The following is a 16,997-nucleotide window of genomic DNA, read 5'->3' on the forward strand; positions in this document are numbered from 1 at the left end:
AGTGGCAGTTCTGCTCCTGGTCCTCGTAACTTCTGGCCTGGATACAGGGTCTCCCTTCTGCTCTTGGGCTGCCCACACCACACGGGGCTTGACCAGACTGGCACCGCCCTTGTAGCCCCTCCCTGGTGCTCAGCAGTTTCTCCCTGCAAGGGAATGAGGCAGGGGCAACCACGGACGTTGGAAGTAGAGACAAAACCAGGACACAGGAAGGAAACACAGGGCCTGCATTATGGGTACCACGTAGCTTTATTTACTCTTTAAACCTTTACAGCAATCACAGGTTGACAGGGTAACGGCTAGGCCATAACAAATGGGGAGTCCAGAAATGGCCCACCCCCGAGGGCGGCAGAGTAGCACATGTGGCACAGGGGCCACTGGGCAGACGCAGGTTCTCTGGCTTGTGGGACTGGGACCTCCAAAGGAGCTGTGACCAATGTTGCTGAGGACACCGCCCCCTCCTGCTGCCCACCTAGAGAGCTCTCCACTTGGGTCACCTCCTCTGCCCCTACCCTAGGCCAAGGGCAGAGGTGCAAGGCCCCAGCAGGCCAGTCCGTGGTGGAGGGCGGGGCAGTAGGTTCCTTTAGGCCCTGCCCCTCCTGTGGAGCATCCCCAGCGCCGGACAAAGCCTTTCTCTACATGACTCCCCTCCCACCTGGGTCTTGGTGTCAGCTTGGGGAGCTGAGCATGCAGTGTCAAACCTCTCCAAGGAAAATGCTGCCTCAGAAACAAGTGGCCAGGCCACTTGTTTACCCAAGATAAAATCTGAACCTAAACGAAGACTCCATATTGGCAAAGGATGCCAGGAGCAGAGAGGGGGCGGGGTTGGCAGGCTTCTTGGAGGCAAATCTGCATTGCAGGAAATGCTCTTCCAGAGGAGCCCTTGGAAACTTCCAGGCCATTTCACTACGAACTGTTATGTTTTAATCCTTTATTAGAAACCATGCAGACTTTGATACAAAAAATACAAGTGCAATAAGAATCGTGTCAATACAATTCCCGGGATTTCTCATCACTCTGCAGCCATCCCCAGGCCTGGCCTAGCAGGGACCCCCTGCTGGCTGGCCTCCCAGCTGCGGCCAGGCTATGTGGGAAGCAGGGCGGCCTCAGTCCTGTACATTCACTCACAATTTCCAGACCTGATTCCCAACTATCCACGCGAGTTCGGGACACCCCAGGCACCTCCCTCCACCCATAAACGAGGTTTGAGGGTCTCGGGCTGGCAGGTGCAGCCTGCAGGTTCTGACCTCTACGGCCCTTCCCTGTCCCCAGCCCTGGCCTTGCATCTCCCACCAGATCCCAGGGAATGAGACAGATGCCAAAACCAGCCTCTTGGTTAGAAAAGAAAAGCAGCATACACGCAAAATGCCAAGACCACCGGCCCACACGCTGCCCAGCCCGTGCGCCCCTGCTGCTCCCCAGGCCACTGCGCCTCCCCTCCCTGCCCACACCCTCTCCAGGCCCCACACGGTGGCAGGAGCTGCCCAAGCCCCGACGCCTGATGTCCTCCTGGTGGAGACTCAAGGCTCCCCTCCCTTTCTCCTTCAGCACCTACTGAGGACTTTCATGTAGACATGGCTTCAACCTGCAACACTACTCCACCACTTTTTACGTTATTAGAAACCAACAAAAAGGATTAAAATACGAGAAAAAAACCAAGTGTGACTGCAGCTAGGTATGTGTGGGAAGCAGCAGGCAGCACTGAGCCCTAACTAGCTTGGGGCAGGGCAGCAGGGGGGCCCGGCACCACCCACCGCGGCAGGAAAGGGATGGGCAGGGGCTTAGTGGGCTCTGTTCACCACCCAGAATCCACCTCTGCTCTTCCCTCCAGGTACACCCAGGCAGGAGGAAGGGCATGTCAGTTTCTTAAAGAGGAGGCTGGGATGTGGTTTCCCCCTCCCAGATCTAGGAGGACCCAACTCAGCCTCACCTGCCTCTTTCCCTTCCCAACCTCTTCCGGGGAGCAAGTGATGGAACAAGGGGCAGAGCATGGGGGGTCTGGGGGGTGGGCAGCAGGAGGCATGGGGGCAGGACTGCTACTGCCCTGGGCAAGCGAGGCGGGGGGGGTGGGGGGGGGCTGAAGGCTGCCCAGCACCCCAGCAGCCACAGGGCTAGGGGGCAGCTTGGAGAGGGAGCCCAGGGCCCGGGCACTCAAGGTGGGACCACCAAAAGGGGAGGGGGGCGGGAGACAATGTCGGCCCCGTGGTCGGTGCGGGCCCTGGCATTTGCCCGGAACGTCAGCCTGTAGGTCTCAATCTGCAGGGACACAGGAGGGGGGAAGGGAGAGGGCAACAGGGGAGACAAGAGGGGACACGGGGGATGGAAGACGAGACCAGAATGTCATCGTTAGATGCCTGGAAAATAAAAAGTTGCTTCGTTAAAATGCAGGCCACACTGTAGTGAAAACAAGAAAGGAGTTTCAATTGGCGGCCAGTGGCGGGCCCCGGCTGGCCCTCGGCTGAGCCCAGCCACTTACTTGTCTCCTGGATCTGGCTGTCCAAGGTCTGGGCCTCCCTTTGGTCACCACCCCCTGACAGGGTGCTGTGGCCACTGAGGCCACTGGCCGAAGGGGGGACACCAGCTTCAGGGGCTGCCTCAGGGATGGCCGGCTCCTCCCCAGCAGGGGGGCCCGGACACGGAGGGGCCTCGCTGCCACCGCCCTCAGTCTACAATGAAACAGTGGGGGAGACAGTGCAGGGTCAGTTGGGGAGGGAATGGGATGGGGTGATGGTGATGGGTCTTACACACAGCCCCCAACCCCGCCACCCATGCTCCCCAACCGAGGCGCAGCCATCCCAAGAAACCAGACCAGGCGGCTCCTGCCCCCGCCACCCTGTGGCTCCAGCTCCTGGGCACAGGCACCTGGGCAGGGCAGGAGCTCAGGACGCTGGAGCAAGAGCCCGGGCCCAGTGGGCAGCCTCCAACAGGCGAGGCTCTGAGAGGCCTGAGTGAGAGGCGCCAGGCCTCTCTAGGGGACTGGGGCCGGACCAAAGTGGCTGCACCAACCCATATTTAGCAACAAAAGCCTGAAAAAACACTCTCACCACAGTGGGGCACGACCTGGGTTAGGGGACTCCAGGAGCTTGGTGGCAGCTCCCGAGGGCTGCAACCTGATGGGACCCTAGACCACCCTGCACCCGTGTGTGCCCGGAAGTATCTGCTCAGGAGCTCACGGGGTGCCCTGCCTGTTCCCCCGCTGTTCCTGCACTGCAGTCACTGACCCTCTTCTGTACTGGCTGCTGGGGGATATGGGGATGGAGGAAGGTGTGTAGTGGGGAAGGAGACAAGGCCAAAGCCACAGGAGCACGTGAGGGGCAGAGACGGGCGGAGGCGGCCATCTGGACCAGTGAGTGCTGGCTGCGAGCAGGAGGCCCGGTGGGAGCCCAGCCCTTAGGGTTCAACCTTAAATCCCAAAGGTGAGTTTTTAACCAGAAGAGTGAAAGGAACGGGCCTCTGCCTTAGAAACATAATCCCCAAAATGATAAAGGAGGATAGCATAAACGAAGAAAGAAAGGCCTGGGTTTGGCTCTGGGAGTGCACTCACTTCTGTGAGGCCTTGGACAGGTCATTATACCCCAGTTAACTCCCCACTGGGACACTGGGACGGAGGCTCTGTTCAGAACAGACAAAGCCTGGCATCCTCACAAGGCACTGGGGATGTGAAGTGGGAGCCTGTGGCAGGGCCAGGGCCCAGGAAGCTGACCTGAGCAGGGTCAAGCAAGGAGTGGTCAGGTGCAGGAGGGAGGGCCCAGAGCAGCGGCTCCTCAGCCTGATGCTTAGACGCCTGCAAGACACTGCCCCCAATGGGACACCCTGACCCCGGCCGCCACAAAACAGAAGACAGACGGTGTCTTAGCACACACAGGGTTCACAGTACTGTGGAAGGAGGGGGGAGGAGGAGAAGAGGGCCAGTCTCTCCCAGAGCCCTGAGCTGGAGGGGGCCATGTGCCCCTCTGGTCAGGTGGCCACCAGGCCTGTTGCCACCGGCAGTCAGAAACGTGCTGCCTTGCTCCTGGGCCAGGAACGGAGCCTGGTGTAAGCAGGTGCCCACACTCGCCTCCTTCCTGACACTGCTGGGGAGCACTACATTTGGTGCAGAACCCCGTGCCACGTGGTGGCCAGGCCGCAGCCCACAGCCCCTCTGAAATTGGCTGGGGTGGGCCCAGGGCCTTAAGAGGCCAGGGAGGCTATGGCTTGCAGAGCACAGGCTGGACTCAGGAGCAAGGTGAGTCTCCAGCTGGACAGGTGAGAGATGGCTGGGCAGGGGCTGAGCGAGGCAGGGCTAATGACAGGGGATGGAAACAGCAATGGTGGATGAAGACATGGCTCCTAAAGAGACTGAGGGGCGGTGACAGGCACCACCTGCCAGACCCCGACTCTGGCTGCACACCTCCCAGCCCTGCCCTGCTATGTTCCCCGCAACCCACTCACTACCTTCACGGCACCGCCCGCAGGCAGGTGGCCCACGTTATCGAGGGATCCCACCTTGGCCTGGGCCTTCTCCTTGAAGTTCAACTTCTGACTTTCAATCTTGACATCACCGCCACCTACAATCACAAAGGAAGTGGTTACCCCTGCAGGCAAAATCAAGAGGCTGGACCATGAAGCCTTGCTCGGCCAAGGTCCGGCTATGTGCCCAATCTAGAAACAGGGAACATAGGGAAATGTGACCTGATGCTGGGTGGTTCTGTGAACCCACGAGGAGGCACAGTAAACACGCTCGTCCAAAGATGGCTACCCTGCTCGACGGCAGGCTGACGGCTCTGCACGCCCTCAGTGAAGGAAAGCCCTGAACCGGCGTCCTGGCTCACCACAAGCCCAGTCCCCTAGGACCCAGGCCTGTGCAGTCGGGGAGCAGGAGGGAGACTAAGCAGGCAGCGGCAAGATCCGCAGGCACAGCCTCCCGTGTTCTCACAAACGCCCGGCCAGTCAGGGTCCTCGTCCTAGTTCCACAGCGGCTAACATGAATGCTGGGAAAGCCAAGTGTCCTGCCCAAAGCCACCAAGCTAGTGAATGACAGGGATGGGGTGTGAACAGAGCCTATCTGAGCCTTTGAGTGGAATCCCATTGTAGAGAAAATCAGGAAAGGTAAAAAGCAGCAGGTGACTTTAGGAGAGTGAGGAGACAGAGCAGGCCTGGCCGGGGGCCCAGGCCCCAGCGCCTCAGGCTGGGCTGGGAAGGGAAGGCAGAGCACGGAGCGGGCCAGGGGGCCGGCCAGCCGCGAGCCAGGCCCGCAGCTTGCTTCTTGGGAACCCTTCACAGCCCAAATGGCAAACTCCAACACTCAGGTCTGGCCAAATTCTCCAGGTGTGCTACACACTGGAGTTCTAGTTGCAGCCCAACACTAGAAGTGAAGACACTTAGTACCACTTGGCCAGGAGCTATCTCTCGAGTGGATTTTCCAGATAAAAGGGAAAATATGAAGGGTAGCTAAGGGCCAAACTATTTTGATCCTTTTAAATTCTTTTAAGAAAACACATTTTAAATTGGATCACACTGTTTGCTGAGGGGGAAGGGAGTTTTCTTTGCCTTGGTCTTAATTGGTCTCTGGTGGCTGACCCCCCGAGACCCCAGATCTGCCAGCCAAGGCACAGCTGTTGCAGCAATACTTTCCTACCGCCCAACCTACTAGAAACCCAGGAGCTGGGACACATGAGGCCTTTAGGGTGACAGCCAAGGCAAGGGCGCAGGCCCTGCTCCAACAGCATTCCAGCTGCTCAGAGGCCTCCACGTGGTGCTGGGCCATTCTCTGGGTCTCACTGGAGGGAACCTCTACATTGTTACAGCTGGAAGACGCATGTCCGTGGGTCTAAGTGGGTTGCTCAATGTCTCTCAAGACCCTGCCAGGGCCAGCGCTTGATGCTTCACTGCTGGGGAGCATCCTTTGCTCCTGAAACTGCCAGGTGAGTCCCAACCATCACTCTCTGCAGAGCCTCTTCAGTATTGGCTCATCTGGGAGGCTGCTGACCCAGGTACCCAAGTGGGAGCATACCCCTCCCCTAGGCCGTCAGGAGCGTCACGTTCATGGAAGGTGCACCAATGGCAGTGTTTACCACCCGTTCCTCCTCTGATGAGGATGCCAGCACCTGATCCCACCTCCCCAACAAAGGTGGTGGACTGTGTTGCTCCCGCCACAGTGTCCTGGCAGGTGGGAGGTGGCTCCACAAGCCTTTGTCAAATGATAAAGGCTTAGGGGTGGGACCCTGCAGCCAGAGAGCTGCCCAGCTGCTGAAAGGCAAGCCACCCACCCTGGGAGTCCCAGTGGGCAAGCGAGGTGCCACCTACCAGGCTTGTGCTTGATGTTGGCCTTGGACCCACATTTGGAGGAGACCTTAGAGATGTCCATTTTCTTGTTCTGAATCTGAACCTGAGGAGAAAAACATGAACGCATCATTGCCTCAGAGAGGGGAAGGATGCAGGGCCAAACCCATGCCACCCTTATAAGAATCTTCTCCATATTCCCGTTGTTTTTTTTCTCCCTCTGTAAGCTGTTGTTTCAGTCTGTTCAAGATTAGGGTCACCTCCCACGATGCGTGGATGAGCCCTCGGTCCATCCTGGCCCTGCTCTTTGCCTCCGGCCTCCCCTCCAGGCAGACCAGTCTGCTCTGTGTCCCACACACACCCAGGCCTCTCCAGCCCACCTTCAAAGTGCACCCTCTTCCCACACAGCTCATCTCCATCTTTCCGGGTCCAAAACCCAGTATCAAGGCTACCCAGAAGTGTCTTTTTGTTCTACCTCAAAAATTCACTGACCAACCCAACCTTTTGCCCAGATAACCTGGAATAATATTTGGCATATTCCCTTCCACGCTTTCTTCAATGCATTTTATCCCTCATGGATTTATACGTAAGATTTCACATTCCTGATTAGTTCATGTTATAAAAAATTTTCCCACAAAATTTTCTGCAAAGAAATGGCCACATAATAGTCTATCACATAATATCCTATATAAACTTAATGATATTCTTAATGATATACCTACTTTGTCTCAGCTTTCCAACAAGGCTACAGTTTTTCCAGATGGGATCAATTTCTTCTTTTTCTCTTCAATTTATAGTTCATCCCACAGGTATTTATAGGTCTTCCCAACATAAGAGGAATTTATGATAATGTTGGCAACCCCTAAATACATACCAATGGGAGGTAACATTCCCCAGCTACTGAGTTGGTGTTCAAAGCGCAATAAATACTATATCTGGCCTGAGAACAATACACCTTTGTTCATATATGTGAGAGGAAGAAATGGCTAATTCAAGAAGAGATGACCAAGGGACCTCATCTGTAGCTCTCCCATTCCTGTTCCTCACAGAGGTACATCAGGAAAACTTTCCCCAGCAAAAAATCTCACGGCTGCTTAAAACGAGCCAGTGACCTTCCAGGGTGGATGATGGACTGGTGGTTAACAGTACAAATATGAGCGTATTCTCTCATGAACTACAATAAATACACAATACTAATACATGGTGCTAATAATAGGATGGTTTATGGGAAAACATACCAAATATAAGCTCTGGATGATAGGTAGCAGTAATAGTGTGACAATATTCTTTCATCATATGTGAAAAATGTGTCACAACAACATAAGGTATAGGTGGTACAGCAATGTACGGGAATCCTGTATAGTAGGCAAGATTGATTCGTAAACTCACAACTTCTCAAATAAAAAAACCAAACAAGCCAGTTGGCCCACCATGTCTCTAGCAGCAATGGTGACAAGCTCATCTTGGCTATCCCTATGCTGAAAAGGGAGTCCCTGAGACCATCTGTGAGGGAAAAGAGAGGCCGTTCTCAGACCAGGGCTCCCTCTGAGGTCCTGATTCCACATGTTTGTTGACGGAGGGTTCTGGGCTTGAAGTCTCCACTTCTTTACCTCTTGTGCAGTCCTCAGAGAACAGCTGACGGGGGGCGTTTCCCTTTATTACTTATTCTTGCTAATAAATGAAGAACGAATGCTAGAATCTGATTCTCACCACTGCAGACCCTAAGGAATCATGCATCTAGGTGCTGCGCCTCAACAACTGCCAACATCACAAAGAGAGAGCCAACCAGAATAAGACATGATGTGCCTCCTGCCAGAAAAACACGGTCTAGGAAAGAGTCCTGCCCAAATATAGGGGTTAAAATTGAACCTGTCCAGATTCTAGGACAAATCATTCAGTTTATATACCAAAAGAAATGAAAAAGGAAAAATAAATAAATAAAAGGAAGGGGAGTTTTTCAAGTAAACATAACAAGATGAAGAGACAAGATACATCTTAAGATATGTATCAACCAATCACAATTTATGGACTTACTTTTAGATCCTGAGTCAAATAAGCAAACCTGCTTGACATAATAGTGGCATGTGTATATATATATATATATACACACACACACACACACACACAAAAGATTCTCTATCTTTTCAAATTATATACTGAGATATTTGAAGAAAAATGGTTTATCTGGGATAGGCTTCAAAATAATTGGAATGGGCACATATAGTTTTAATTAGATTGGCCACAACAGTATAATAATTGAAGCTGGTACATAAAGTTCATTTCATTATTTTTTTTTCTACTTTCATATGTTTGAGATTTTCCGTATTAAAAACTTTTCAAAAGCATAACTGTATCCCATTCGCATAATATCCTTCTCTCTAAGATAAAGCCAATCTCCTGAGGCTGGTAGAGTTTTCCACCCTCTGCTTCCAGATGACCACCTGGCCCCGGGCGCCCACCCTGTGCTCCAGCCTCAGGGAACCGTGTGTTGCACCTCAGGCCCAAGAGGGCAGCCCTCATCTGTCAAAGGCTAGCACGGTATCCCGCCTCACTGAAGCCTGACAGCCAGAAGAAGCCAATGTCTTCCCTGTGTCCTCTTCTTGGTACACAACCACCCACGGCATCCACCACACCTTGTTCTAGTTGTGTATTTACAAGTCTGCCCCACCGGTCTCTGACGATCTCCAGGCCTACTGCAGGTATCAACATATGCTCATTGAAATGAAACTGCAGACAGGTCTTAGAACGCATTACACAAACATATCCCTCCTCGCTAGGGTGAAATGGAGCAGAAGTAGCTGCTCCATTGGACAAATCACCAGGTCATGCCCTTCCCTCCTCTGTCTTTCTGGCAGCATCAAGGGCCGAGAGGGCTTGCCTGCTAGGAGGGTGGGGATGGGGGTGGCCTTCCGAGCACTCCCTGGGATTCTCCTCCAAGCCTACCACCGCACTGCTGACGCTGACTTTCTGTATTGCATGTGTGTGTGTATTTGGGTGTGGGGCTTAAAAGAGGTGACAGTGCTCTGTCTGCAAAGCAGACCCACTGGTTTTCAAATGTGGGATGGTCTCTGGTGACTCTATGGGGGAGTGGATGGATTAAGGAAGGAACCACAGCAGCTCACTCCAAGCTTTGGCCAGCTGCTCTTCTCACCTGGAAGCACTGCTCACAAGTGCTTTCCTAATGGTCTGCTGTTTAAGGAGGTCTTCAAAAGATGAAAATGCTTTTACAAAGTATAGCTCCCCTCCTCAAAATCTTTAAGGCACGTGTAGGCAGCATGGAAAAGCCATAGTAGGCAAATAATAAATGAGGACAGTATTCAACACTTTTATGTACACTGCATAGCTAATTGCATTATTATAGCAGACACACACAAGGGCACCTAATTCCCTCAGAATTCCCTGCTCATCATCTGTTTGCACCAAGGATAAAAGCCTGAGAGGAAAAGCGAGGGCTGGTGCCGACTTGGGCCCCTTGGGGGCTCTTTATTACCTCAATTCAACACTGTGTTTAAATGTCTTGCCCACCCTCTGCTGATCATACACCCAGTTGGCTAATGTTCGGCCAACTATCAACCTGGCCAAGCACATGGACACCGCTCATGGAGCACCTGTTTTTTCATGGAGCAGTTTTGGCTGTTGGTAAGGAAATGACCAGGAAGGGGTACAGGTCTGGCTGTTCACGAGGCAAGAAAGGGCTACTCTATGGTTGCATTCCCCAGAGGAACACTGCTCACGTAGGGGTGTTTGTGGGCCAAGGACAGAATGGCATGACCACTGACAGAGGAAGGGGAGATAGAGTGTGCAAATGAAAAGAGTAAGCCGAGCAGGACACAATCCAGATGAGGAGAAGGAGAAGGAACCTAATGAACCTAAGAGAAGCTGAGACAGGACGAACTCTCACAATCTTGGGGCTGGAAGGGAAGAGCTGCGTATGGACAGCTCCACAGAGGCCCTGGCACAGCACTGTGCAGGTCTGCTTTGGCTAGGCACTGCCACCGGGACAAGTCAGGCAGAAGATGCAGAGAGTTTCTTATACTGAATGGCAATATACTTTGTACTGCCTCTTTCTCAGACCAGGACCTTCCAGGGAGCTGGTGTCACTGCTGTGTCCCCAGCACAGATCTTAGGGCTGGTACAGAAAAGCAGCATGATAAAAGGAAGGATGACTGGGTGGAAGAGGAAAGGGAATAAAATGAAAAGGAAGAGAAAACAATACAAAAGATTAGAAAAGGGAGAAAATGGGGAAATGAGAGTTGAAAGACAAAGGGAGAAGAAGGTCAGGAGGGAAAAGGAGGAAGAGTAGAAAAGTATTGCTTAATTAATTCCCTGACTCTAATAATAGGGATTCAAGGATGGGCCTTGGAAAATCTGGACTTCTGAGAGCATACAGGAATGCGGCCAGGCAACAGGCCTGCTGCTGACTGCTGCCCTCAGACCTCTCTGCCCTAGTTGGAGAACCGAGAGCCTCCCAGAACAGGGGTGAGAAGATACCAAGTGGGTGCCACTGGCTTGTGGTTTAGGGGCACACCAGAAATACCTGGTCTAAAATCATTTGAACATCAAGGTCTCCCTCACTTCCTTGGACTGCTGCTTCCTGGGGAAAGCTCTGGCCCAGGTTGCTGTTCTCCTGTCTGCACGAGCTGTGGCCCTCTTCCCAGTATACCCCATGGCAGGCTGTGCTTCAGACCAGCTGATTGGAGCTCATACTTACATTACCACCTCCAGGGACATGTTTAATATTGTCTTTGGAACCACATTTGGACTGAATATGGCTGTAGCTCACTTTTTTGGAGACTATCTGGACCTGGAGTGTTAGAAAACAGGAAAAAAAAACAACACAAGGGGAGAGGGCTAGTTAGAATTGACATAGGGCAGGCAGTGAGTCCACAAATGACTACAATGACCAACAGAGTGTTGTTAGAACTCCATCTCCCACCTTTAGCAGAGCAGGTGTGGAAGAACACAGGAGAACAAATTTGAAGGAGCTAGAAAGGGAGTGAAAACACACACACACACACAAGGACAGAAGCAGCTGTCACACAAGTGCGATGTGATCACTGCTGCTGCTTGGAGGCTGGTCCGTGGTTCACAGCAGCAGGCCCCTCCTGCTGTGCTCTCCCCAAAGGCTGGGTCAGTGTACTGTGGTTCCTCTCTGCAAGGGACCTACTGATCTGGACCAGTCCCCACCCAAGGAGGGTATTTGCCTTAAAACTGGGGCCTGGAATTGCTACAGCCAGACCTGCTCTTGAAAGCAAAGGCTGAGCTGATATTCACTAATCAGCTGGCAAATGGGACACAGATCTGATTCCAACAGGAAGGAGTAGGCATTGCTCAGATATAAATGCAAATGGGTCAAAGAGGCTGCTGGACCTTCATGTAGCATGTACGTGTAGAATCTCATTCCAAACCAAACTTTGGACACCAGCTGGGGGCCAGTCGCAGCCTCAGTGGCTCCCACACTCCCAGCCTTAAGTATAGGAATCGCAGTGCTCCAGAAAGCATAGGACAATCGAGGTTTAGGTTTAGGTTTATTTCTGATTCTAGGATAAAAGACATTCATCAGTCCTCCAGACACCTAGTCCTTGGAGTTTCCCATGGTCTGGTGGGCTGCAGTGATGTGCCATCCAGGAGGCACTATTCACACTGTGCTGGCTGTGGATGGCACCCCTGGAACTGAGTGACACAAAGGCCTTGGCATTAAGGGTCTAGAACCAAGAATTCTTGCTGGGCTTTTTCAAGAAGGAATAGTTACCCACTTCCTTCCTTTGCTTCAGAGCTGGAGGCCCTTCCCAAATGATGCAGTCCTTGGGCTGAAGAGTTCTCCACAGAATGGAGAAATCCACCCTGAGAAACGCCCACCTAACAATGTCAATCTTAAGTAACTGGCAAGAAAATCACTTCCTAATGAGCCCTGGTCTGAACCAGAGACCCACAGTACCTCTGGTAGTCATCCAGAAGCCATGGTGCAACCTTCCCTACCTCCCCAAATTGTACACATTCCTGGAACCGAGACCTCCGATCATGGTCCCTAAGAGCTGGAGCTCAGGTTGCTCTGGCAGCTCATGGCAAGGGAGGCCCACCCAGCAGCCACAGCCAAGGGAAGAAGGAGCCCCACAGCAAGTAGGAAGGGCCTGGTTCCGGGGTGTGGAAGTGAGGGGAAAGAACCTCAAGTTTTGCCTTACCTCTGCCCTCTAGTCGCTGCTGCAATTCCTATGGTAAGTGGGGTTCCAATGGGAATGCGCGTCCTAACTTTCAGTTAAGAGGTGACCTGGGCACCAGGATAAATGAAGTTACCTTCACACCCGGGAGCACTGGGAGAGGGGCCTTCCAGATGAGCTTAAAGCAGAGGGGCACCAGGGCTCCCCAGGCTAGAGGACTATGGGTGCGTGCCTTACTGAGGAAGGACCTGGGCGTGTACGCTGATAGGGGTGGGTTTCAAGTCAAGTGTGAGGAAGTGACTGGGAGTTTCTGGAGTCATTTTATCCAGCTCAATAAATATTCTCCAAAGGGCTGACAGGCTCCCAGGTTTAATCCAAAAGATTTTCTGGTGGCTGAGTCATCAGAAACAGAGGAGGGAACACGGGACAGGGGGAGGACAGGAAAAAAGTGCAAGAGGAGGGAAAGTGAATCAGGCTGGAAGAAATATTTTACCACATTTTACCTTCACGAGGTAAAAATCTAAAAAAAAACTCACTTTCCCAGCAGGCGGTTTCTGGGCACTCGTAATGGGGCCAGCTGTTTTAGTGACTGCATGAGGTTCAGGTTTTCGAGCTGTAGTGGCTGCCTCTGTTTTTTTCTCTACTTTGGCCTGGATGGAGACAAAGGGAGGGCGAATTTCAAACTGAGAGGATAAGAGCCCAAATGTCAAAAAAGGCCTTGAGCCCAGGTCAGGACGCCAGGCAGAAGCAGGTCATCCCTGCTCCCAGGGAAAAACACACATTTCCAAGGTCAGACCAAGCCCAAGGCCCCTGAATAAAAGAGCACAGGGAGAAGAGCTGCAGAACAAAGTCTTGAGATAGGAGGCTGCCACCGACACTATTTACAGAGAAAATGGGAGAGAAGTAGGCCAAGTCAGTGAGTCTCTTCTGTGTGTGCATGTGTGGCCGTTTTCACTTTAAAACCACGCTGTCCTCTCATTCAAACATTCAAATAGGCCTCAAGCAAGCTGCCACAGTCACAAGGAGCCACTGTTAGTGACAGAAGTGTCACACCCTCAGATAGATTAGAACAGAAAATAATTTGATCATTAGACCAAGCTAGTTAATTCTCTACCAAGACCTCTTGCAACTTTTGCAACAGGAAAGCATAAGAGCAGACGAAGGGGAACCACAGCCCCAGGCACCTGCCCAGGTACGCCAAAGCCACAGCCTCTTAACAAAAGTAACTCTCAGGCCTTTAGCCCAGCCTCATCCCAGTAAGCTATCAGTGTCTTGCAACAAACGATAGCAGAATTTTGCCTCATTTTTGTCCCTCCTCAATTTTTTAAAAGCTCTAGATTGAAGAAACTGAAGTATCCAACCTGGGAGGTGAAGGCTTAAGTGCTAGATAAGGCTGTCAGAGATGAGAAGGTGCCAGAGACTTCAACATTCGCAGATGGACTTTTGCTACCACTTTCTCACACATGGAGACCCTGTGGTTGCTGAAAGTTAAAAATTGGCTCTGGGATGGCTGTAACCAGAAAATCCCTTAAGTAAAGCACTGTGGCCTGTCACACCTTTTTCCATCATTATATGCTATGCAGTTCTTTTGTTTAGGAAAGCCAGAGGCTTACAGCAGCAATTCATTCTGGCCACAAGAGGATGCCCTAACCTTCCTTCAGACAGATTCTCAACCCAAGGGTTGAGAGGGAAGCAGTGTTCCACCTTTTGCCTCTCTGACATTCACAGGACAGGAGTAATAGAAACCATGAAAAACCTGGTTCTAGGATTTATGTTCAGTGTCCCTCAATTTACTGAGCCTCAGAGGCCTCCCCTGTTCATTCTATAAAGTATAAGACCCCTTTGGCCTCTTAACAAAAACACAAGCCCAGACCCTGATATACATGACAGCCTCTCTGACTGAGCTGGGAAGGGAAAGCCCAGAGCTCAGCCCACCACTTCCCTGCTGCTGGGACCTGAAACCCACCTTGGAGCCCTGGCAAAATCCCGATGGACACTGAATCATATATCCCGCCTGCCCCCCTTTTTGGTGGGCCCCTTGGTTTTTAGTATGAGGACTGGGACATGCCTAGGGAAGAGCAGTTGGATGTGGCAGGGGCAAAAGCAGGGGTCAGCATGCCAAGAACCCCAAGCTCCTGGGACCCACCCGGCCTCCTCCAGGCTGATGCTTGATGTTTTCCGTGGAGCCGACCTTAGAGCGGACATTCTTTAAATCGGGGGCAGAAACATTGGCAGACAGGCGACTCGGCCTGGGGGCAGAGGAGCTGGGCTTGGCTGCCGTGAGCTTCTTGTCCATGGAAGGAGTCATGGAGGGCCGTGGAGGGGTGGGTGTGAGCTTGACTCGGCTGGGAGCCACCCCTGTGGAGGGGGCTGCCCCAGTGACAGTGGTGTTTTTCTTCACAGAACTGGTGGAAGTGCTCTTCGAGCGACTCAAGTCAGCTGCAAAGGCAGGAGTGAGAGATAACAATAGGTTCAGGGGCAGAAAAAAAGAAAGGCTTAAAGCCACAGAAGAGATGGAGGTTCAAGTTAGGGTTCCACAAAGTAGGGGATGGGCTATTACCTGGTGCAGACTTTGCAGCTATCTTCTTGATGTCTACAGGTTTTCCTTCAGTCTTGATGGCTGCACAGATAAAACTAACCTATAGGGCCATTCTTTCAACAATCACTTAGGGCCCCTTTTGAGCCAGAGACTGTGCTTGTGTCTGGGAATGAAGTAGTGAATTAAGCAGCTGTGTACAGTCCTTGCCCCTGTGGCCCGTAGGAGGTGACATACTGCAGCTTCCTCTTAAGTCAGTTATCAATACAAGCCCGTGGGATTAATTGCCTATTTCTTACCAGGCAAGCCCATAGCCACAATGTGTTGGTAACTAAGAAAGAAACAGTGCTGAGTAACTGTGAAAGGGTACTCGGGAGGTTCATGAGGATCCCCCTCACTCAAGATTTTTCTGAACATACAAAACTGTTAACTTTACATGGAGACTCAGGCTTGTTAAGTGATTAGACCCATCAGGCTGCCAGATTTTCAGTGTACTCACTGAGGCCTGGGACCTAAGCCGATGTGCACAGCTTTGTCTGTGATGCTGGCTAGAGGTATGGCTGGAGCAAAGCCAAGGCCACATTCTCCTCCCCACTGGGTCCCATAGAGGGAAGCACAGGCAATACTCACCGGCGGGCCTCTTGGGCAGAGGTGTGGGGGGGCTCCTACTGCTTAGCCCACCTAAGGCAGGAGAGGCAGCTGCGGTGGCTTTCGGGACAGCCTGGGTGTTCTTGGAGCCAGGTCTGAAGGCTGGGGCAGAGGCTGGCTTGGACAGTGAGGCCCGTTTCTCAGGAATCTTTGCCTCTGTGACAGGCTGGTAACAGAAAAGGGGGAGTAAGAGCTGGGGGCCAGCAGTAGCCCCAGGAAGCCAGGAAAAAGAGATGGCCCCCTACACGCATGCACCAGAAAACAGGCTTGGGAACTACTGACAGGAGAAGATACAGATCAAAATTCTCCTGCCAAAGGGAGAAACTGGCCATATAGAGAGCTGTGTGATCTGGGGTCAGCAAATGGGGAGACAAACTTCTTAATTCACTCAGAACAAGTGAGAATGACTAGCCCTGGAAAGTATACCACACCACAACCTATGTTTGCCTGAATAGCTACTGTATTAAATATTAATGTATTTAATGTAATAAAATCAAATGTATTAAATACTTGGCCAAAGATAACTGCATTAAATAAACACAAAAACATTGTTTTAAAAATTACTTTCAGTCAAACTCAGTCATTTTTTCCGGCTAATAGGCAACTAGTGGATGCTGAACAGGGGAATCAGAGGCCTGTGCTAGGGGAGAGGGTGTAGCACGGGTGATACATGCTTCCCATGTACGAGGTCCTGGGCTCCTAAAAAAATTAATTAATTTTTAAAAATAGAGAAGCCTGTGCCCCAGCCCCAGGCCTGCCTCTAACTCAGTGTGCTCCTGGGCAAATCACTGGACATTTCTGAGCTTTATTTCTTCATGTGGAAAAAGGAAGTTAGAACTGAGCATCTTTAAGGACTAGCCTTGATAATGTGTAGTTTTAGGGAACAGAGGATGATGATGCCAAGGCAATAAGAAGGGGCAGGTGGACAGTGCAAACCTGACCAACAGAATGAGGAGTACTGGTGTTGCACTATGAACTGAAAGCAGAAGGGGAGATGCGTGGCATCCTAGTCACCCTAGTTCCTCTAACATGAAAGCTGGGAACATTGCCAGGAAGGGAAGGAGTAGTTTTAGCTGGGTTCTATGGGAAAAGGGGATGAAAACTTTACTTTGATAAGCGGACAGACCATGTCATTCAAGAGAGTAGGCCAACCCACAGGTGCAGTAGACCTAACTTTTTCACTCCAAGAAAAACTGCTGTACTGAGGGCAGTTTGTTGGAAGAAGACAACCAGGATTTGCTTAAGTAGAAAATCAGCTAAGGAGGTACTCAGAAATTAAAGGGCTGGCTTCCAGTTAAATGAAGTTTAAATCTGAAAATGTAGGGTAATGACCATTTCCACAAGTGAAGGCCCTAAGTATGGTACAAAGAATTCTAAACTTGAACCAGGGAATTGAG

At 51.7% G+C, this 16,997-nt stretch overlaps 1 protein-coding gene across 7 annotated transcripts in view; it reads right to left on the reverse strand.

Annotated features, from left to right (window-relative positions):
• Nucleotides 1-227: 227 nt before the first annotated feature.
• MAP4 (microtubule associated protein 4) overlaps nucleotides 228-16,997 on the reverse strand; it is a 255,102-nt gene continuing 238,332 nt past the window's right edge. For 5 of the 7 annotated variants that reach the window (XM_071212051.1, XM_071212052.1, XM_071212048.1 and 2 more), the window contains 9 exons: nucleotides 15,583-15,766; nucleotides 14,977-15,036; nucleotides 14,563-14,855; nucleotides 12,953-13,066; nucleotides 10,970-11,062; nucleotides 6,283-6,364; nucleotides 4,432-4,544; nucleotides 2,474-2,663; nucleotides 228-2,351 (listed from right to left, as the gene is read on the reverse strand). In XM_071212051.1, the coding sequence (XP_071068152.1) occupies nucleotides 2,344-2,351; nucleotides 2,474-2,663; nucleotides 4,432-4,544; nucleotides 6,283-6,364; nucleotides 10,970-11,062; nucleotides 12,953-13,066; nucleotides 14,563-14,855; nucleotides 14,977-15,036; nucleotides 15,583-15,766 (1,137 nt within the window). In that variant the 3' untranslated portion in view covers nucleotides 228-2,343. The remainder of the gene's footprint in view (nucleotides 2,352-2,473; nucleotides 2,664-4,431; nucleotides 4,545-6,282; nucleotides 6,365-10,969; nucleotides 11,063-12,952; nucleotides 13,067-14,562; nucleotides 14,856-14,976; nucleotides 15,037-15,582; nucleotides 15,767-16,997) is intronic. The other 2 variants (XM_071212054.1, XM_071212053.1) reach the window with 2 other exon arrangements.

This window comes from Dasypus novemcinctus, chromosome 26, assembly GCF_030445035.2.
Source record: "Dasypus novemcinctus isolate mDasNov1 chromosome 26, mDasNov1.1.hap2, whole genome shotgun sequence".
In the NCBI taxonomy this organism is placed as follows: Eukaryota; Metazoa; Chordata; class Mammalia; order Cingulata; family Dasypodidae; genus Dasypus; species Dasypus novemcinctus.